Consider the following 22,282-nt stretch of genomic DNA (forward strand, 5'->3'; position numbering starts at 1 on the left):
TTTTATAATTTTGAGATCATAATATGTGCAGGGCAAGTAAATTGATCAATGAAGGATAAAAACAAATAATCTGAAACTTTGAAATTATTTAGTTTGGGAGAAGACATTGCTGCATATTTTAAACTGTGCATATCCAGAAACAGATGTAATCCAGATGAGGCTTGTCTCATCAGTGATTCTGGGTATTGGCAAGGTGACCAACACTTATAATCATAACATTTCAGAATTGTCGAAAGCTAGGAAGATTGTATATATCATGAATTCGAGTGGGCACCCATAATGTCGTGTTACCACTGTGTATGATTCTGCAGCGGTGCAGACCCTGGACACTAACACATACACCAACATGGGTGAACCGTGAAAGCAGATAATGAACAAGACGTGATACTACATGCTGAATGGTTCTGCTCTTTGGACGTTTTAAAACAAAATCAAAAGTAATGTGTTACATCAGCGATTGGGTCTCTCCAGATAGATACAGAGGCACTTTTTGTGGTGGTCAGAATATGTATAAACTGGATTATGATGATTGTCCAATTATTTTAATTTATACAAAATTGTGCAAGATTTTAATGGAGTGTGTTTTGTGACTTGTATGTTAGGCCCAAGGAAAGCTATTAATGATAGACAACCTGTAGACACGCTAAACCAAGAAGCACAGAAGCCATGGTGTATCTACCTCATACCAAATCATAAAGCAGTAGTAGGGTGAAGGGCTGCTCTGAGCCTGGAATGCTGCCACTGATGCTGAACCCCAGGACTTAACCCCACTGAACCACCGAACCTCAGTAGATCCCCTAGCACATGACCAGCAGAAAGGCCTCTGCTACATTCTAGACCCAAAGTCTCTTTAAGTATCAAATCTAAAGCTTTTTGCTTTTGACTTTGCTTAGAGATTCCTTGTTAGCAAGTTTGCTGGATGGAGTAAGAGCCTCTGGTAACAGAGATGTTTGTGTTAAGATGACACCGACCCACAAAGGCCAGCGATGGGGATTACTCAGCATGCCTATAGATGAGGAAGTTGAGAGCCTTCACCTCAGATTCCTAGCTGCACCTCCTAGTAAGTACTTGCTGTAATGTAATTGTATGTCCACACACTAACAGGACAGTAGTTTAAACCTGGGAATACCAAGCTGTAATCTCCCCTTGAACCTTCTCATCTCTGCAGATGGCAACTTTGCAGATGCCGTGTTCAGGTTCAACGCTAACATTTCCTACAGTGGAGTTCTGCATGCAGTCACACAGGATGTAAGATAAGTTGTCTTGTCCTCTGTTTGTTATCATTAGCTGGTGCTCTGGAAACAGACGTCAAATATTTACTCTTTGTTTACCCCAGGGTCTCTTCTCAGAAAACAAGGAAAAGCTAATCAATAATGCCATAACAGCACTGCTGTCTCAAGAAGGGGATGTGGTTGCTTCAAACGCAGAACTTGAGAGCCAGTTCCAAGCTGTGAGGAGGCTAGTAGCCTCCAAAGCCGGTTTCCTGGCCTTCACTCAGCTTCCAAAGTAAGTTAGCCCTGGTCGAGGGCTTGCTGCCTCATCCACGGCTCTGGATTTAATCTCCATGACTACCAAAAAACTGTACATGTTGCTTTTAGAATCTAACTCTGTAAAGATTTTGAACAACTTAAAATAGAAAATACTGAATAATTTATTTCTTTTATGTGGGCTAAATCTCTTATATATGATGGTTTAGTAATTTTTATCCTTGAGCAATGAGAAAGGAAGGTAGATGGGGCTGATGTGGAACACTGGCCCCATAGTCATTGGTAGTATGGCTGACTTGTGTTAATGGATTAACACAAGTCCTTCATTAACACTAAAAAGGTTTCCTGGTAAAGCAGATAGGGTTAGGAAAGTGTGTTCCAGAGGTGGGATTTAGAACATGTAACTGATACCATGTCACTGTGGAAACTTAAGATGACCTGTAATTTTAATAACAAATGTGACATTGTGACTGCACTTGGTGTTTGTTGTGAAGGTTTCGGGAGCGCCTAGGAATGAAGGTGGTGAAAGCTCTCAAGAGAAGCAACAACGGAGTCGTCCACGCCGCTGTGGATATGCTCTGTGCCCTCATGTGTGTGAGTACTCTGCTTAGGTTGACAGCAGGCTTCCCTTCCTGTGATTCATAGTTGTGCATTTCCCAAAGTGTTCTCATGGCCATTTGTGTCTTCAGTTAGCACATCCTGTTACTAACCGGTATGTTGTGTGCAGTTCCTTCCATCCAAGTTGCTGGCAGGCTAGTGAGGTAGTCTCACATGTACAGTGTGAGACGGAGCCCGTGGCACCCCTGAGGCTCACTACTTAGTCTTTGGTGGTGGTGAGGAGGAGGAGTCTCTGTGTGTCTGCATTCCAAAATTGAGTAGGGAATCTGTCAGCTCTGGATAGGCTTTGCCTACCATGGAAGATGGCATGTCCAAAAACATGCATTATAAGCATACACAATAGGAAGTGATTGTAGGTGTGTGTGGGATGGCAAGGGTGGGTAGTTGGGACTTGAAGGCACATACAGAAATGGTCATGTAAAAGTCTTCTCCGTCAGAACAAAGACTTGGGTTTGTCCTTTTTATAACATCAACTAAAAGATTTTTCAACAAGGAAACAGTCATGTGACTAGATTTGACTTTTTTTTTTTTTTTTTTTTTTTTTTTTTTGGTTTTTTTGTTTGTTTGGTTTTTGGTTTTTTGGATTTTGGTTTTTTTGAGACAGGGTTTCTCTGTATAGCCCTGGCTGTCCTGGAATTCACTCTGTAGACCAGGCTGGCCTCGAACTCAGAAATCTGCCTGCCTCTGCCTCCCAGAGTGCTAGGATTACAGGCGCGCGCCACCACCACCCGGCCTAGATCTGACTTTTAGAAAACCCACTGGTGGATCATGGAGGAGAGAGAAAAGTCTGAGTGGTACACCCATTTGTCATGCAAGGAGAGATGGCGAGCTGGGGTAATGACAGTGGCTGAGGAAGCAGCACAGGAAAGCTGGGTGGCACAGATGTAACTCAGTGACACAGTGGAGGGAGTGACTACTCAGCACTCCCGAGTTCCTCATTTATCTCAGGGTTTTGTGTACTATCTGGGATTGTTCTGTATCTAAAGCTTTGGAGGCAGTCTTAGTGATAAGAGGACCAATATAACATAATCATATATGTAACACCTTGTATTTATTCCCCCAAACAAAGTTTATCTCAACTATTCCAAATAACTCTGTTAAAGAATTAAACTAGAACATAAATTTGTGAGACGAAATTTGTGAGACGGAGTGTATGCCGTGGCTGTCTACAGGCCTGGCTATGGGTTGTCCCAGCAGGCCCGTCTTACAGGAGGACTTTGAGGCTCAGATAGTCAGCTGCTTCCCTTGCTTAAGCCTGCCTCCAGTCCGGTTAGGATCTGAGCTCTGCTCTGACCACCATGCAGGCATCAGCAGTCAAAGGACAGTCACCTCAAGGGGAAAAGCTTATTTGCCACTTTGCCAATTTTAGCACTTGCTTTTAAGTTCTAAGTTTCACCATTTCAAGTTAACTTTTAAAGATCTTGGGATGGGGAATTGTTTTCCTTTTGCTGAGAAGGCCTGTGACTTGAGAAAGAACAATGCTTGTGCAATAACTGTATGGAAATATCATGTTCAGTTACTTACTGGTGAATTATCAACTCTGATGACACATGAGGGACTGTCAGCTGTGTCTGCTGCCCATCACACTTTTTCCTTCTGCTGTGGATTTAAAGGCTATGGTTTTTAACCACTTCCATGTGGAGTGAGAGTCTCTATAAATGCCTTTTCTTTGATGCTGACAAAGGACACTGCTTATGAATTTCACTCTTTAATCAACAGCCCATGCATGATGACTATGACTTAAGGCAAGAGCAGCTAAACAAAGCTTCGCTTCTATCTTCAAAGAAGTTTCTGGAAAACTTATTGGAGAAATTTAATTCCCATGTGGTAAGTTGTAATTAATGTTTTCTTCATGTGAGATGTCATACAGAGATTTCCTAGAAGTGTGGTGTAACCTTGTTTTTGTCACAGTGCCATACCTCAAATGGTTACAGTTCATCTTTGTCACTGGTAACAAAATACTCTTGAACTTTATTAGCTAATATAGTAATTGGAGTTTGCTATTAATATTAGCTAACTAGCAAATGAAAAAGGGTACCAGGAATGCCTTTGGACTTTTATAAGGCTATTTCAGATTTTTTCCTTTAAAAAAATAAATGTTGTGAAATAAGCTGATCTTAGAATAGGTCTCGCCGTAACTGACTACCAGTCCCTCAGGCACTGGACTTCTTAGAGGATAGACATTTTGTGAACAATCAAATTGCCACAGTTTTACAGATACTGTTAGATTGCTTTTCTTTTTTTTCCCCATTTTTATCAAATGTGTGTGGGTGTTTTGCCTGCCTGTATGTCTGAGCCACATGGCTGCAGTGCTCTGGAGGCCAGATTAGGTCTCAGATCCCCTAGGACTGTAATAATGCAGCTTTGAACTTACCCTTCATCATGTGGGTGCTGGGGATCAAACCCAGGGTGCCTGGGAGCATAGCAAATATTGTTCACTGCTGAGCCAGCCCTGAGCCCTGTGATTGATTTATTGACACCCTCCCCTCCCCCTCTCTCTTCCCTTCTCTCCCTCCCTCCCCAACTCTCTTCCTCCCTTCCTCCCTCCATTCAGTTACACATTAACTTTAGAGTGCACATTTGAGAAATTCGAATTATTCTCTTGAGGTTTTAATTATGTTAATTAATTAATCTTGAATTTTAATTATGTTCTTTAGAAAATGATAAACAGTGGCTTTACTATATTAACAAATAAGTAAGTACTCGAGTACCATGAACATTTGAATCTCTGTTGAAAAATTCAAGTCACTGTTTGTGTCTGACACGGAGAATGAAGAAAAGGAGCATGTCTTTGCTGTGTTGGGGCTGAAGCTCCCTGCGTCGATTTCTAAGCAGTGTGCTGCTTTCTTTCAGGATCATGGGACTGGTGCCCTAGTAATTAGTTCACTCTTGGACTTCCTTACCTTTGCCCTCTGTGCTCCGTATAGTGAGACGACCGATGGGCAGCAGTTTGATATGCTCTTAGAGATGGTGGCCTCCGATGGAAGAACCCTTTTCAAACTCTTCCAGGTGAGCTTACATGCCCTTGTCTAATGGCTGCTCTGTCTGAAAGACTCCATTACGAATTGTTGCTTCCCTACCCTTCAGGGTCAGTAGTCCAAGGCCTTGCCTGTGTTCCAGGCAAGCACTGCTACTGAGCTCCTCCCACAGGTGGATCAGAGTGTATTTAGTTGTGTGTGCACGTGTGTGTACATATGTGTTTGCTTCCATTGTGACAGCGTAACCTTGAGCATCACCATGTCAGAGTTTTAACCTACAGACTTCTTGGGGTTTATGTAGAGCTCGCATGCTATTGGCCATTGCTGTATGCACTTTGCTGTGTGCACTTTACTGTGTGTACTTTACTGTGTGCACTTTACTGTGTGTACTTTACTGTGTGCACTTTACTGTGTGCACTTTGCCAGCTTAGATGGAATGAAAAGCTCACTTCTTGCCTTGGTAGGCTTAAAGTTCCCTTTCTTACAAATGTACACATAATCAAGGTGAGTTTTTGCCAGATTGTTCATAAACACTGGAAAACATTGTTATTTTATACGATACTATAGTATTTATCGTATTCATATATTTGTATACATACTTTATATAAATATTTGTGATTTTACTGCTGTTAGTTATAGTATATTTTGTTATTCATGTTAGTGTTGCCTGTTTCCTAAGCTGTCATCAACCTGACATGCTTAAAGCTAGAATCCAATCTGCGTTTGAGATTGGTCTCTTCCTAATTTGTTTTTCCTCATTAGTTGCTTTCCCTAACTTTGTGGCTTGTCACCTTGCACAAACTGTGTCTGCTCCTTAGGCGGAACAGCTAAGTGTGTCAGAGTAAAGTCCTCTTTTACTCACTCATCTTTCCCCTTCATTTTTAAAGCATCCTTCCATGGCGATTGTGAAGGGAGCTGGATTGGTTATGAAGGCAATAATAGAGGTGAGAGAAGCATTTTGAAATCTTAAAGTTCCTGAAATGTTGATTGATTCTTTTCATTGAAGTCGGCAGAATTGCTCTTCAGTCTTTGAGGGGAAACTTCTTACTCTCCGGGTAAGGTTAGGTTTAGGGTGCTGAAGAGATGGCTCAGCGGTTAAGATGACTGCTCTTCCAGAGGTCCCAAGTTCTATTCCCAGCAACCTCACGGTGGCTCACAACCATCTGTAATGGGATCTGATGTCCTCTTCTGGGTGTCTGAAGACAGCTATAGTGTACTCATATAAAATAAATAAATATTTAAAAAAATTACTTTTAGATTTTTATTCAGAATTTGAGGGCAGAGGTCACACTGAGAATGAATGTACACTGTCATCTCCAGATACTGCGCTCACACATTGTTTATTTGTTGTGACATAAAGTCAGCTTTTAATCCTCGCTTTCCTTGATGTTGGGGGCGGAGCATTGAGCTCGAGGTACTGAGACTGCGCAGGGATCTGCTATGGAAGAGTTAATGGGAAAAGGATTTCATTGTGAGCAACAACAGAAGTCCTTCTGCTGGAGTGACTGCCCTAGGTGCTGCCTTTGCAGAGGCAGTACTTTAGCCTCGTGTTCTTTAAAAGATAAACCACGGGCTGAAGAGATGCCCAGTGCTTAAGAGCACTGATTGATCTTACAGAGGAGAGTGGTTCAAGTCATAGCACAGAAATGGTGGCTCCCAGCAGTGCGCAGTTCAGTTCCTAGGGATCAGTTCCTGTGCCATGCAGATACATGTGCAAGCAAAATAGTCATCACATAAAATAAAATTCAATCTTTAAAAACATTTTAAAATCATAGTCATACTAAATAGTAGCTGCATTCTGTGATGTCTATAGTGATATCAATCTAAATGACTTTTGAATGCCTGTATTTTTATGTCATACTAGCAATTTTGATAAAATGTAAGAACTTACATGGTTGTTGTTGTTGTTGTTATATGCATAAAACAACTTAATAAAAGGCAAAGAATTAGTTTGCCTGTAAGTATTTTATAGGCAAACTAAAGACAGAAAAGTGTGGACGTCAAACTGGTTAGAGGATGAAGTTTGCTGTTGTTTCTGTTGTGCGTGTTTAGTGTGTGTGCACTGCTGAAGTCTAATTCTCCTCTCCAGCCAGCAGCTGCTTTGCACGGCTTGAGGTTCGTCTCTGGCTTCTGCAGAGCTTATGGCGTCCAGCCACAGTCAGGACCCTGATGGCGCAGTGTCCTCCCAGCGCTCGGCCACTGCAGTACTAGAGCCCGTCATGATTTAGAAACGGGGCGCTGACGTGGGGCCTTACATACAAATCACACTTAAATTTATAGCCAGTGATTATAGCTCATGTCTCTAAAAGATACAATTTGTACGTAGTCTTGGCAAGTATCTCAAACAATACATAAACCTTAAAGAAAAAGTTGTATTTTCCAGGGGGGTGGGGGTGGGGGGCACAAGAACTGGAATAAAGAGTCATCCTGCACCACACTCCTTTAACCATGTAATTGACCTAAAAATGATTGTCTCATTAATAGCAAAAACAAGCCTGACTTGTATTTGTCTTTGATGAGAATTGGTATTCTCCCTAAGCTACCTTCCCTGTCACTAGCTAGTAAATACTCTAGAAATCATCCTACTTTAAGTCTTAAATTCAGCAAAGTATAATTCATAAGGTAAATTAAACTGGAAACTAAACCCTATTCTAAAGACAAACTAATATTTTTAAAATTAGCTGCAATCCTGGTGTTTCTTTTGGGGTAACTAGAAGTTACTTTTCTTTTCTCCTTTCCTTCTCTTTCTTTTCCCTTCCCCTTCCCCTTTCCCTTGTGTAAAGCTGAAAGGTTGGTGTTATAAAGAGAGGGCTGAAGAGTGGCTCAGTGGTTAAGAGCACTGGCTCCCCTTCCAGAGGTCCTCAGTTCAATTTCCATCAACCACATGGTGACTCACAACCATCTGTAATGAAATCTGATGCCCTCTTATGGTGTGTCTGAAGACAGCGACACTGTATACGCATATACATAAAATAATCTTTTTTAAAAAAAGTTGAAAGAGTTTGTTCTAGATTGATGTTTTAGGTACCATCTTTCCCTTTTTCCAAAGGAAGGTGACAGAGAGATTGCTACTAAGATGCAGGAGCTCGCCCTAAGTGAAGGCGCCTTACCTCGACACTTACACACCGCGATGTTTACAATCAGTTCAGATCAGCGCATGCTAACGAATAGGTAAGTTGATGGAGTCCTCGTGAATTAACTTTCTATTCAGATTAGTTTTGAACATTGTATAAGGCAGGGGCATTGGGATTATATAAGTGTTCCATTTTCTTTTGATCCACGCAGTTCCATGAAGGTTGGTGCTGGAATCACCATTGTCCCCATTTATGGATGATTTGTGATAGTCTTACGGTGGGAGGATCAGGTTCCTTTTTCTGTTGTCAGAGTCTTGATTCACAGTCGTGGGATGGGAATATAGGAAAGTCTGTCAGAAGATTATAAATCCTCCTCCTGTGAGGAGGCCCAGGCCGTTTATTTCCTGTGCCTGTTTGCATCATACAGCCCCACGTGGGAAACATTCACAGAGTGAGTGTTTAAGGAACTTTTGGTCAGTTAGGTACTCTGCTTTATAAAGAAAGAAAGAGAAAGGGGGAATAAAAACCTTAAACATAGTTCCACCCTAAACTAGGCTTGTTCAGAACTCCTTCCTTCCAGCTGTCACTTAGGTAATGATAAATGTAAATCGCCGTGTTTACTCCAGGCTGCCTGAGTTCCACCATCTTTGTTCTGACTTCTGATACATGACCCTCTCAGCTGCCCAGAGCACACCTGACTCTGAAATCAGTTTCCACTTTATAAGTAGTAGCACAAACCACTCACGCATGGCTCGTCAGTATCCGTTACACAGACTAACTGTACTGAGTCAAATAAATATAAATATTTAATTTTTTTCTTTCTTTAAGTGGGTAAGAACCTATGTCATGTTCATGCCATTTAAAATTCAGGCCAGTCAGATGGCTTACCTGGGACAGGCAGTGGCCAGCAAGCCTACCACGCTGAGGCCAGTCTCTGACCCACACAGTGAAAGGCGAAGCCTACTGCACAGATTGTCCTCTGACCTCTGACATGTGCACTCACATACACGTACAAACATACCCAGACAATAGACCAGTGTAATAAAAGAGAGTAATGCTTTAAAACAAATTAGTGGGACTATCAGGAAGCACTTTAAATTGGAGGAAATTCATTCATATTTAGGAGATTATCTAAAGTTCCTCTTCATTATATATTCATTTTTGACAGTTTCTAATATCTGAATTATTTATATGTAGACATATTTCTTATAATTATGAAATTTGTTTTTTAAAATTCCTTTCTGTTCTAGCTGAGCTAAAGCAGAAACCTTTCTCAATGTCTGCTTTTTTCAGACAGCTAAGTAGACATCTAGTGGGACTCTGGACTGCTGATAACACAACTGCCACAAACTTATTGAAACGAATTTTGGTGAGTCTGCTGAGAAAATGAAAAGCTTTTTCATGCCTATCAGACGGAATTTAATGATACCATTTACATTCTAATTGAGAAGGTGCACACTCTTGGGCTTCCACACAGAGTTGCCCCAGTGGCCAGACTGTAGTATCTGAGAACACTCAAGTTCTGAATTTGGGCTTTGAAGGACGAGTTTTCTTTTATTTTGAAAATGGATTTTGTATTTTGTTGTTAGCCGCCAGGCTTGTTGGCATACTTGGACAGTTCAGATCCAGTTCCGGAGAAGGATGCAGACCGCATGCACGTCAGAGACAATGTGAAGATAGCTATGGTGAGTGCTTTCCAGACCAGGGCCCAGGCGCTGCGTGCTGCTGAAGTGAAGAGCCACCCTGAGCGCCGGCAGTTAGGTCTCATGTGATGTTGGACAGAGCTGTGACACTGTCCCCACAATCTAATTGTATTAATGATAGTATGTTTTTCTCTAATCCATTACTGATAATATATTCAAGAATGGCTTTCATTTGAAAATTTGAGTGTCTGTGGTATTTTATAAAGAATATGGAGTTGATCTCTACTGGTAAAAGGGATAAATACTGAATAAAAGTTACTTGTAACTTGTCCTATTTCAGTATCTAATGATTTATTAATGTCCTGAGCAGGGTGTAATGGTGCATACCTTTAATCCCAGCACTCGGTTTAATCCCAACACTTGGGAGGCAGAGGCAGAGCTCTATGACTTCAAGGCCAGCCTGGTCTACATAGTGAGTTCCAGAACAGCCAGGGCTGCAGAGTGGGACTCTTGTTTCCAGATGGAGAGAGAGAGGGGGAAAAGAGAGAGGGAAGGAGATAGGTGTCTTGTCCTTGAGTAAATTACATAAGCATTTCTCGTGATGCTGTGTGCATGATGCTCTGTAACATTTCTCACGTCATCTTCTGCAGTCCTAACTCCTGAGTTTGTGTTCACCCCACTTGTATCTTTTCAAAACAGATCATCATGCAGCTTGAATGGGGAGGTTAAGGTTTCTTGTGTAGAAAATTAGCTCATTATTTATTTTCTAATTTGAAATAGTGTGATCCAGCTGTATATAGCTTTAAAACAAATATGAAAGTAGCTATGTAATGATTTTAATATTATAGGATCAATATGGAAAATTTAATAAAGTTCCAGAATGGCAAAGATTAGCTGGAAAAGCTGCCAAAGAAGTCGAGAAGTTTGCCAAAGAAAAGGTTGATCTTGTGTTGATGCACTGGAGGGATAGGATGGGCATTGCTCAGAAAGAGGTAAGTGTGTCTGTCTGTCTGTCTGTCGGTATGTCTGTCGGTCTGTCTGTCGGTGTCTCACCAGTTAAAGAAAAGGAGGCCGTGCATTTGGAGGAGAACAAGGGATTGTACATGGGAGGGTTTGGAGGGAGGAAAGGAGAACTGTGTAATTATTTTCTCTAAAGATTACTTTTTAAAAAGAGGTAAAAAGGGAATGTGTCCTAGGTTAGACTCATTGCAGTTACACGTGTTAATTCAGATATTTCTGACAGATATACACAAACCTTAAAAAAATTAACCTCATTCAATTCTGATTCATATTTTCCTCAGTTACTAGTTTGGGTAACTAGTGATTAAGATTTTAGTTAGGTAATATAAGGTTACTCTCTTTTCTCCTACATACTCCAGTTTTCATATTTTGCTTTGCACATATAAAAATAGAGTGCATTTGTTTGTCTGTTTTATTTAGATCTAAATACATTTTAGAGATACCATTTCCAGTTTTTAATTAAATGTATTGTAAATTTTGTGATATTCCTTGAACCAAATTCAGATGTGGAGTTTTAGTTTCTTCTAGCATTTGCCACAGAAGTTCCTGCAGCCTACACACTTCTATCACTGATGGCCCAGAGTTAAGAATGGGCGAAGTGCTCTTTCTGAGCCGACCTAACTCTGAGTCTTTCTAACAACACCTGTAATGTCTTTATTTATGGAGGTTTCTTTTTTATTATTATTTAAAGAAAACCAGTTAATTTTCACCTGCAAATGGATTTCCAGTCTATCTAAATATAAGGGAGCAAACATCAGTCTGTTATTTAGGAGGTGAGCATCACAGGTTTACGATAGCTTACAAGTAATGACTGTGGTGTGAGGAGCCACTCTGCAGGCTTTCAGGCCAGAGTACATCGCAGTTGTACCTGCTAACTAGTGTCTGAGCCTTAGCTCCTCACCTGCTTAACTGTGGCTGTTCCAGAAGTGTATATTCCCTCTTCTCTAGAATCCAGATAGCATCACTTCCCATCTCTGGCTTCCAGAGTTGTTTAATGTTTAAACTAGATGGTTAAAGCACTGTGTAGGACCTGTTCATGACAGTTCTGCTACAGCGTTCGAGCAGTGGAAATACACATACAGTTGATTTGATTATATTTTAGTTTTTAAAAATTACAAGTTTCTGGCTTCAGCTAGTTAAGCCCATTTCTAAAGTAACAGTTACTTCAACTTTTTAAATACAATTCCCATATTGTATTTAAACAATCAAATAAGTTTTTAGTATCTGACTTCATATGTAATGTCTATACAACGTAAGATTGAACATAAAGCTACTATATCTAGAAAACTGGTATCTGTTACAACGGTGATTTAGAAGAGAATAATTTGCATTTTTAATACCAGTTTTACTGGGGTTTTTTTTGACATTGTTTGCACAGGCTAGTTAAATTTTTGAGTACATGACTGCAAATATTTGAGTTGGGAAGATGAACTGATTATTTTTTCATTTAGTTTATTATTAATATGTATATTGTTTGGTCTACATAATGATAATTTATGAAGGAAACAGTGGTTCAGCTCTGTGGCTGTCAGACACATAGAAACAAACAATATCAGTGATGGAGTGGTCTTGTGCCTTTGTTAATGCGACTGGCTAATCCTGAAGAGATCAGTGTGTCTCTTGTGGGATGTTTATAGGCCGGTTTAGAGTGCTGTTGATGCTGTGTGTTAGTTAGTAGTAGCCTTCGGTTAATGTTGGCTAATATTCTTTGTTGTTGTTTTGGTACATGTGAATTTTTTTCAGTTTAGGGATTTTCTTTTTACCTGGGATTTTTACCTTCTAATTCTGTACATGCATTTTTATGAGAAATTATTCTTTACTGGTATGAAATTTATATTTTTACCATTCTGAACTGTTACCAGATTTATATGAAAGGGAATGAATTTAAGTGTTGTGTTGTTGCTTTAGTTTGTGTTTTGCTGCTTGAGATGGGCTTTACTGGACTCACTGTTCAGCTCTCTAGCGCCCCCTTCAGCCTCCCAAGTGCAACTACAGACAAGTAGCGCCATGCCTGCTGGAAGTGCTTCTAAGGAGGAGTTTTGAGAATTGGTTTATTGCAAACACTAAACTTTGAATTATTTTATACTTAGGTCAGTTTGTGTTAGTGTATGGAATTCAAATTTGTAAACATTTTAATAAATAACCAGTAAATTGTATTTAAAATAGAATTCTGTTACAGATTAATCTTCATTTAATTTTATTCAATACTATCAAGTCTATTTTCTTGCTTTATCTGAATTGCCACACTATGAAGTTTAGACTTTGAGGTTGTTAATTGAAGCTACTCAGTGCTCTGGGCTTGTTACATTAGACAGTAGGGTTTTCGTGTCTAAAATCTGTATGGTTACACTCAGAGCGAGTGCCCCGGAGCCATGACAACCTTAGGATTATTGGAGGTCACCTTCACCTTCCAGTTGCAAATCTTACATATGTACCTGCCTCTGGATCAGGGCCCTGAGCTTTATGGGAGGTTTGAGTTCTACAACTGCCTAAAATTAGAGTTGTAAGCTTGGAAACACAGGTGGCTCTTCTGTTGTATAGTGAAGATGAGTTATATCAGTGACATTCTTGTGGAATTTGTATAATAGATACAGCTTGCCAGATTTAGATTCATAGTCTCCTTTTTATATTTTCATATTAATTTTTTTTCTTTCTACAATTAAATTCAGGACAAAAACCATATGGTGAGTTGAGCCCTTTACATGTGTGAAGTGTGCTGAGCTGGCGTGTGGTGCTGTCTTGACTTGCTTTAGTGTTTCCGCCTGACTTTACATTGCTTGGATGTAATGCTGGTTTCTTCCCCGTTGGCCATGCCTCTTGGCTTTGTGAACGGTGTAATACTTTTTTACATGTTATGTTTTTCATGAATTTTTATTGATTGCATGTAAATGTTTGAAGCAAGTCAGCTTTTGACTTGTAAATTTTACTGGTGATCAGTGTAAAGGTTACAAGCCTTGGTGTTGAAACAGTAATTTTTGGTCATATGATGATATTTGAGCATCTATAAGACCAAATCCTAGCAAACAATTTGGTATAATTAATGTTATGAACTGTTCAGACAGTTTGATGAAATTGATGCTCCTCACGTGTTGGTTGATGTACTGCTGCCAGGCCTGATGAGTCTGTTTGGTGGCCATGGAAACTGCTATGTACTATGTTTGTTTTCTTTTCCAGAACATAAATCAAAAGCCAGTAGTTCTTCGAAAGAGAAGACAAAGAATAAAAATAGAAGCAAACTGGGATCTCTTCTATTACAGGTAAACTTGAGGCCTCTCTTTCAGCACTGGTAAGCTTGATATTGATGATGGGAGAACCAGGATGGATTGTCTCGCGTTGTGGCTACTTACTCTGTCAAGATTGGGTCCATTGGCATGCTCTTACAAAATGAAGGCTACGTCAGTCATCCAAGTTGCTTAAGTTATCTTAAAAATTTTATTAAAGCTTAGAGATGATTACACAAGACACTTTGTATGGTGTAGAATTAGCTGCATACCAACCTTCAGCCATATTAGAAATGGAGTCTTGAAAGAGGTGGTTGACAGAGGCCTCAAACCAGACTCACAGCAGTAAACATTTGAATGGGAAGATGTTTGTTCAAAAGGGTGTGTCGTGTGACACACCAACATACTCCATCTTCCATTGCTAGGGTTTTTCATGTTTTTTTTTTCTTTGTGGGAGGTGTTACAGAGGCAGAGGGCAGATACAAAGGGACAGGGAGATAAGTGGGTTTGGGGTGCATGATGTAAAATTTACAAATAGTCAACAAAAAGTTTTTTTAAAAAAAAGAGGTGAATAATAAAAGCCCAAGAAGGTTGTGAGAAATGATCCGTGCCCGTAGCCTCGTCCACTGCCTCAGCCTTCCACACTGACACTCAAGGAGACGATGCGTGCTTTGTGAAAGGTCTTCAGGTTAGCTGAGTGTCCGTCTGGAAGGTGGCATGTTCATTTTATCTTGACCAGTTAATGTAAGTATTTGGTTTGAAACCACCCCACACTGCTTGCATCTTAGACCACTTAAGTCATAGGCTATCCTTAAGTATATGCTTTGGATTTCTTCCTCAGGAATCCTTGAAAACATGAAACCTTGAAGTGACACTTGCTGACTGATAAGTAGCAGATAGGATGTCTGTCCACCCCAGCTTAGGTTTTGTCCACATTTGCTGTGATGGCTTTTCCAGTAGTTCTGCAGAGGCCCTTGGGTCATCTGTGAGTGCCACACAGGTTGCTCATCCCACACGGCCAGAAATTGGCATATGACCATATTGTTTTCTAATTTGAATTTTTGTTAGCTACAGATAACTGAAATTGAACTATCCATGTTTAAATTTCATACAACTTTATTTACTATCTTAAAGTTCAGTTTTTCACCATTTATATTGCATACTTCCAGAATAAAAGAATTTTGTAGTGAATGTGTGTTTATTATGAGGTTCTACCAATGACATTTTATTTTGCTTGCTTAATACATCTTTTATTCTTTTTTTTGACAAGGTTTAATATTCTTGTGCTTTTCTTGCTTATTATAAGATACAGTACAGGCTATTAGTAGATTTTGAGAAATGCTTGTTTCATATGCTTTCCTGATTGCATGTATGTTTAGGTTTAGTCAAGACCATGCTAGATCGAACCTAATTTGGAATTTTAAAACAAGAGAAGAACTGAAAGATACCCTTGAGTCTGAGATGAGGACATTTAACATCGATAGGGAGCTGGGCAGCGCCAGTGTCATCTCCTGGAACCACCATGAGTTTGAGGTACAGCTTTTGTCTTCATAGCATATAACCCCAAAAGTAAAAGCATGTGCTATCTGCCAAAGGAGACTCTAAAATATCTCTCTAGCCATGTCGTTATCCTCCCCATGTGATTTTTTTTTCCCAAAAAATATTGGGAAAGTCTAATCTTTGCTTGAGACAAAAAAAATTAAAAATACCTTTTAATAAGTTATTCAACATTACATGTGAGACTCATCCGTGAGTTTGAATAACTTTGGTGCATGCCAATCATCTTGGCATGTCTCCCCCATACCTGGGACTTCAGATTTGTTCTTTATTGGAATGTAGATTTTCAAATTATCACTTGATTCTGGTTGCTGCTTTGTTGAACTAATTTATGTGAAGAGTAGAAAAACATACATGGTAGATAGTTTATGTTTGAGTATTTAAGTGTATGAGTGATCTGTGTGACATGCAGTCATGTGCTACATGTTGTTTTGCTGATTCATGGAATATAATATTGATGCATTAACATCAGAGCCATCTTTGGTATTAAGCATGCTTTGGGCTGTTTGCAAAAAAGCAGAATAACCCAGTAACAACACGTTTCTCAGAGCATGTCCTCATTGCTAAGTGATGCATGATTGTATGTAATTAAAGCCAGTGTAACCACTGATCAGACACATGACCCTACTGGCTTTGATCTTTAACCAGTTTCTGAAGTGTATAATTTAAATTACCCATCCCCTCCTGGAAAGCTTTTTGCATACTTCAGTTTAAGGCACTTGCTGTCTCCTGAGTTTCCTTCATTTCAATTCTTTTCAGTTTCTCTAGTCCTCTTTCCTCTCTGTGGCCACAAGCTGACCTGGTGTCTTAGGGTTCCAGTTACTACTGGAACACCATGACCAGAAGCTCATTGGGGAGAAAGGGTGATCTGGCTTACACTTCGACATTGTAGTCCACCATGGAAGGAAGTCAGGATAGGAACTGAGGGCTAGAATCTGGAGTCAGGAATTGATGCAAAGACTGTGGAGGGGTGCTGCTTACTGGCTTGCTCTCATGACTTGCTCGGCCTGCTTTCCTGTAGATTCCAAGACCACCATCTGAGTAATGGGACCACCTGAGATGGGCTGCGCCCACTCCCAATAATCATTAATTGATAAAATGCCCTAGAGACTTGCCTACAGCCCCAACTTACAGAGGCATTTCCTTAAGGATCCCTCCTCTCCGATGACTTCAGCTTGTATTAGGTTGACATAAAACTAGCCAGCAACCCTGGGGATTAGTGCTTGGGTCTCTGTTTATATTCACTGCCTTGATTCATCATCTCCTGGTGTGGTGGTGGTGGTGGTGGTGGTGGTGGTGGTGGTCCCCCCACCCCAACCCCAGTGATTACCACCCTGCATTTGCTGAAAGCTCAGCAGGTTTTATCTCCCGCTTCTGCTTCCTTTCCTAGACTACATGCACATGTTCATCCACAAGTTGGATATATAACGGTCTTTCTCCAGAGTTATGCAGCTGTTCTTCCTACTTGCCTTGTAGTCCCTTTGATCTTAGCAAATCTTATTGTATAACCTTCAGAAATTATCCAGAGCTCCCTATCCATTTAGCTGTGTGGCCTTCATCCTGTGTCAGTGCCTTCATCCGTGCCCCCTGTACTCTGTTATGTGCACCCCCATACTTGTACACAGTGACGAGGTCATCCAATTCACAGTCAGGCGGAGGGCTGGAACTAGAGCTCCGTGCTAAAGTGCTGGCCTGGCCCTAGGTTCAGTTCCTCACTGCAGGAAAACACAGATGTGGGTGGACTGGATAATTTCTCTGCTCAGGCCTTGGTGTGCCTGTGACTCCTCACCTTGTGTACTATGAATTCTTAAAATGACTTAACCTGTGTATCCCTCAAACAAGAGTGGTTTTGCTTTGATCATATCTCATGCTTCTTCCTTGCTCTTGGTTCCACTACACTAACTTCCTGGAAACACCAAGATCTCTCTACACTGTTAGTGTGTGCTTACACTTGATTTTAGCCAAAAGACTGAGAAGCGATGCGTGCGCCTAAAATAAATCTTTTTTCCTGAAAAGCCTCCTAATTCGTTTTCTCATCTCCTTCAGGTCTTTTCTTCAATGCCATCATCTGATACTGCCTCCCTGTCTGTCCTGTAAAAGCACAGTTCCTATTACACATGTGCTCTGCATTCCCTTTGCTATCCACAGCCCTGCTTCACGCTGGAGCTCTTACTGTCACCCAAAAATTATATATGGGCTTCAATTTTCAAAGATGTTTAAGATCTGTTCTTAATTGTTCCTTTACAACTTCATGCATGCACACAATATATGTGGATCCTACTCATACCCCCACTTTCACCACCAATTCCTCCCAGATACACCTCCACATCCCTCACAACTTCATACCCTAATTATAGTTTTGGTCCTGGCTGTCCTGGGACTCACTCTGTAGACTGGGCTCCTTGAACTCAAGAGGTCCAACTCTCTGCCTCCTGAGTGCAGTGATTAAAGGCATGTAACTAAGTCCAAATAGTGCTGCCCCATATATGCATGGGTGTGGGGCCATCCACTGGAGCATGGTCAGCTTACCAAGGGCCACGCCCTAGAGAGCCTGATTCTCCCTCTCCTAGCAGCCATAACTGTCAATACCTCTTCAGCCAGGGACAAGGCTCCCTCTGCCGTGTGCAGGAATGTTGACTGACTTGGTCTTTTCAGGTAGCCACAGTTGTGGTGAGCTCATAAGTGCACTGGTCCTGTCATTTCCCGAAGACACTGCTTTACTCTGGTCCTCCTCAACCTCCAGCTCGCACATCTTTCTGCTTCCTGTTCCCCAGTGTCCCAAACCTTAAGAGGGAAGAGTGTAATGTAGATGTCCCATTTAGGTCTGAACATTCCAAAGATGCTTGTTCTCTGCACTTGGACTAGTAGTGAGCCTCTGTATTAACTACCATATGTTACATAAAATTCTCTCTGATGAGGACTAGGAGCTGTGTTAACTGTGGGGACACAGATACATACTTAAGTTTTATTTAGTTTTAAATTTTTATTTGTTGATGTGTGTGCTGATGTGAGTTTATGTGTACCATGTGCAAGTACCTGCAGGAGCCAGGAGAAATTCCTGGAACTGGAGTTAGTAAAACCTGCCTGATGTAGGTGCTGGGAACTGAACCTAGGTCCTCTGCAAGAATAGTGTGTGTTCTTAACCCCTGAGCTACCCCTCCGATTCCTGGAATTGCACACTTAGAAGGCAGTTAGGTACTGTGTCCATTTAGCAAAATAATCATAGTAGGCTCACGTCTGAGGCCTATGATCTGCCTAGCTTCAGATCCTTGCCTAGATCCACTGTGCCAGGCGTAAGCTTCCTCCTGTGCAGCAGCCTTAAATCTAAGCAGAACTTGGTTTTACAGCTGCTAAATCCCCAGTGTACAGACTAGTGCTACCACAAGATGGGTGCTCAGTAATAGAAATTGAGTACATTGACTGTTGAGGATATACAGAAGAAAAGGAGAGTGGGTGTAAAAGCTAACACGCATTTTAAAGCAGTTGTTTTAGGCTTTGTATAAAGAGTTTGGATAATGTGATCAGGAAATTAATTTTTATAGTTATCCATAATTCTTTTCTTGTGATAAGCAGCATAAGTTGTGAGGGTCCTGGTGTTCTTCCAGAGTCTGGTCCTGGGGTTTTCCCTTACACATCATCTCCCCTGACAGTCCAAAAGGGCTCCTGAGGTATTAAAATATACTTACCATGTTAATATCATGCCTTTACATGTTGGCCAGGCATAAAGGATGAGCTGAAGCAGCCTTTGTGAGGTGGGCAGTCAGTGCTGCAGGAAAGACTGTCCCTTGTGCACAACCGGGAAACTCCAAGCCTAGAAACAGCTGTACATAACGTGTCTGTATTTACCTGAAATAGTCACAGTATAGGAATAATAAGAGAGACTTGGGAGATGGCTCAGTAGCTAAATTCAGATTCCCAGCACCTACATTAAAATCTAAGTGTGCTACTAGAGAGATGGCATTGGCTGTCTGCAGAGTTTAGTTCCTAGAACCTCATGGCTGTTCCCGCCTGTGCCTCCAGTCTGAAGGGATTCCTTGCCTACACATGCACTGTACACATGAACACAGACATACATGCCAGCAAAATAGTCATACATATAATAGGAAATAAGGGGGGTTGGGAGGCAGTGCAGACATGACAGCACATGTGTGCACCTGTGTGGTTGGTCAGGGACAGGTAGAGACAGGCAGATCCCATAACTCTAGGAACAGCTGGTCTGGACAAGATGGCAAATTCCTTAAGATGGAGGCCTATAGAGGGTTATACCCAATGTTGACTACTGGCCTTTATACATGCTAGGACACACACACAGACACAGACTGTATTACTGTTTTTTGGGGGATTTTTTTGGTTTTGATTTTGGCTTTTTTAATGATAAACTCAGCCAGGCATGGTGTGGCAAGCCTTTAATCCCAGCTTTGAGGAGGCAGAGACAGATCTCTTTGAGTTCAAGGCTAGCCTGTTCTACAGAGTGAGCGAGTTCCAGAACAGCCAAAGCTACACAAAGAGACTCTGTCTCGAAAAATCAAAAAGAAAACAAATGTTAAACCATGCATAGGAAAAATCTGTTATAATCTAAACTGATGTTTATATTTATTAATAAAGGTTAAATACGAGTGCCTGGCAGAGGAAATCAAAATAGGAGACTATTACTTGAGATTGTTGTTGGAGGAAGATGAAAATGAAGAGAGCGGATCAATAAAAAGATCGTGAGTCTCTTCATATCTCCATGGGTTTGCTGTCACTGCTTGTTTCTTGGCTGTTTCTATTAAATCTCTTTTTAAATCTAGGTATGAATTTTTCAATGAGCTCTACCACCGCTTCCTGCTTACTCCAAAAGTTAACATGAAGTGTTTGTGTTTACAAGCCCTTGCTATTGTTTACGGCAGATGCCATGAAGAGATAGGGCCCTTCACAGATACGAGATACATCATCGGGATGTTAGAACGGGTAAGGGTGCTGGGGGGTGGGTGCTCATAGATAGCGTCAAAACGAAGCTGAAGGCTTGCCACGGTGACTTTGTGCGTGAGCGAGTGTCTCTGTGATAGCTCTTACGGTCATTTAAGTTTAAGTAGGAGGCAAGGGAAAACAACAGAGGAGTTAAAATTTACCTGTAACGGGTTGTTTTTTCCAGCTCTTGAGTTTGAACAGCTTTGGTGACTTACTTGCCAACTTGAAGTATGGGAGAGAGCAAGAGGTGTATAATAGAAGTAGTAACTTCCAGAGTTGTATCTTTGGGTTTTCATTTTGGAAAAAAATCATAAATATTTCTGACATTAAATTTTAAAGTGTGAAGACAGTGAAGTTGCTTAGAACCCCGGTGATTTTAAAAAGGAAATAAGTTACCATTCAACACTGAGCACTGGGGTGGGGTGAACTTGGCTGTGACATATTTGATGCAGCAGAGTATGGTCTTCATTCTTACATTAGCATTTATATTCTTAAATGCTAACAAACCATATGAAAGAGAGCCGTTTCACCAGTTTTCAGAATCGCCAGCCATGACCATTGTCAGCTGAGGAATTTCTTTGTGGAGAGAGAGTTCATGAAGCGAGCAGCACAGCCAATGTGAAAGCCCTGGTGCTGGCACTAACCCGAGCGCACGGTCGAGTCCTGTGTGCTCTTTGCTTTGTGTGTACGTTGATGGGGGAGGGCTGTGGTGGTCAGGATCTTTCTCAGTGACCTAGGCTGGCTGCAAACTCAGTGTCTAGCTCTGGCTGGCTTTGAACTTGGGACCTTCTTGTTTCAGCCTTCCAGATGCTAGAATGAGAGCCTGCACCACTGTGCCTATTGTGCAGCCCAGAATCCTAACTGTTGTTCCAACAGACTGGAGGACTCAGAGCACATGTGCTATAAGCACATGCCATTTTCTTCTCACTGGTGTTTGTTTTAGTGAACACCATTTTCAAGTCTGAGGGTCTCACTTCATGTCTCCTAAAAGCTGGATAGGAGTCTCTGTAACGACATAAAGATATCTTCCCCTCTAGGAAATTAGATAAGTGCTACAAAATTGCATGTAAAGTAAAACACTTAAGAATTAGAGTAATTGACAGGCAGACAGCTGTAATTGTCTCTTTAATATTTAAGAACTGACATTTCTTAGGAGCTGTCAGTTGATTCTGTGAAACTGTCTCTGGATCTTTTATCCGCTGTTAACTAAATTGTCATTTATTTCGTTAGTGCACTGATAAACTTGAGCGGGATAGGCTGATCCTCTTCCTGAACAAGCTGATCCTTAATAAGGTACAGTATTCTCTATAAATACACTGTCATTTCTAAGACATGCGCCCAGGCACTGCTAACCTGTCAGTCAGATCACCCAGAGGTGCTTCTTTTCTCTTTAGATGAGAAAACTGAGTTTATGGAGGGAAAGGTTTGTCAGTTTTCCTGAGTGTTGTGTCCTGGTGTTCCATGTACTACATGGAGCCTAGTCCTTTCTGTTTACAGAGACAGACAGGAAGCACTGGAGGAATGGCTCAGAGGTAGAGCACTTACCCAATGTGTTGGAACATGGAAGAGTTCTTTAATGTACCATTTTATTTGGTTATTGGATAACCTGTTTACTGATGAGCAGGATAATTGTAGGGCTAGGGTTTATCATGCCTCTTTGTCTTTGTTAGGGGAGGGAAGTTCTTACTCAGACTATATTTAAATGGAAATTCTTACATGATCTCTTTAAAGTAT

At 41.0% G+C, this 22,282-nt stretch overlaps 1 protein-coding gene across 1 annotated transcript in view; it reads left to right on the forward strand.

The window, feature by feature from the left end:
- Dnajc13 (DnaJ heat shock protein family (Hsp40) member C13) overlaps window positions 1–22,282 on the forward strand; it is a 106,870-nt gene that overhangs the window by 35,102 nt on the left and 49,486 nt on the right. Inside the window, exons 10-25 of the mRNA XM_052187468.1 lie at window positions 894–1,060; window positions 1,169–1,248; window positions 1,337–1,506; window positions 1,982–2,081; window positions 3,825–3,932; window positions 4,959–5,114; window positions 5,971–6,027; window positions 8,133–8,254; window positions 9,451–9,526; window positions 9,747–9,842; window positions 10,649–10,792; window positions 13,995–14,077; window positions 15,421–15,574; window positions 20,204–20,307; window positions 20,389–20,548; window positions 21,779–21,841. Of these exons, the coding sequence (XP_052043428.1) occupies window positions 894–1,060; window positions 1,169–1,248; window positions 1,337–1,506; window positions 1,982–2,081; window positions 3,825–3,932; window positions 4,959–5,114; window positions 5,971–6,027; window positions 8,133–8,254; window positions 9,451–9,526; window positions 9,747–9,842; window positions 10,649–10,792; window positions 13,995–14,077; window positions 15,421–15,574; window positions 20,204–20,307; window positions 20,389–20,548; window positions 21,779–21,841 (1,840 nt within the window). The remainder of the gene's footprint in view (window positions 1–893; window positions 1,061–1,168; window positions 1,249–1,336; window positions 1,507–1,981; window positions 2,082–3,824; window positions 3,933–4,958; window positions 5,115–5,970; window positions 6,028–8,132; window positions 8,255–9,450; window positions 9,527–9,746; window positions 9,843–10,648; window positions 10,793–13,994; window positions 14,078–15,420; window positions 15,575–20,203; window positions 20,308–20,388; window positions 20,549–21,778; window positions 21,842–22,282) is intronic.

Source organism: Apodemus sylvaticus, chromosome 7 (assembly GCF_947179515.1).
Source record: "Apodemus sylvaticus chromosome 7, mApoSyl1.1, whole genome shotgun sequence".
NCBI lineage: Eukaryota > Metazoa > Chordata > Mammalia > Rodentia > Muridae > Apodemus > Apodemus sylvaticus.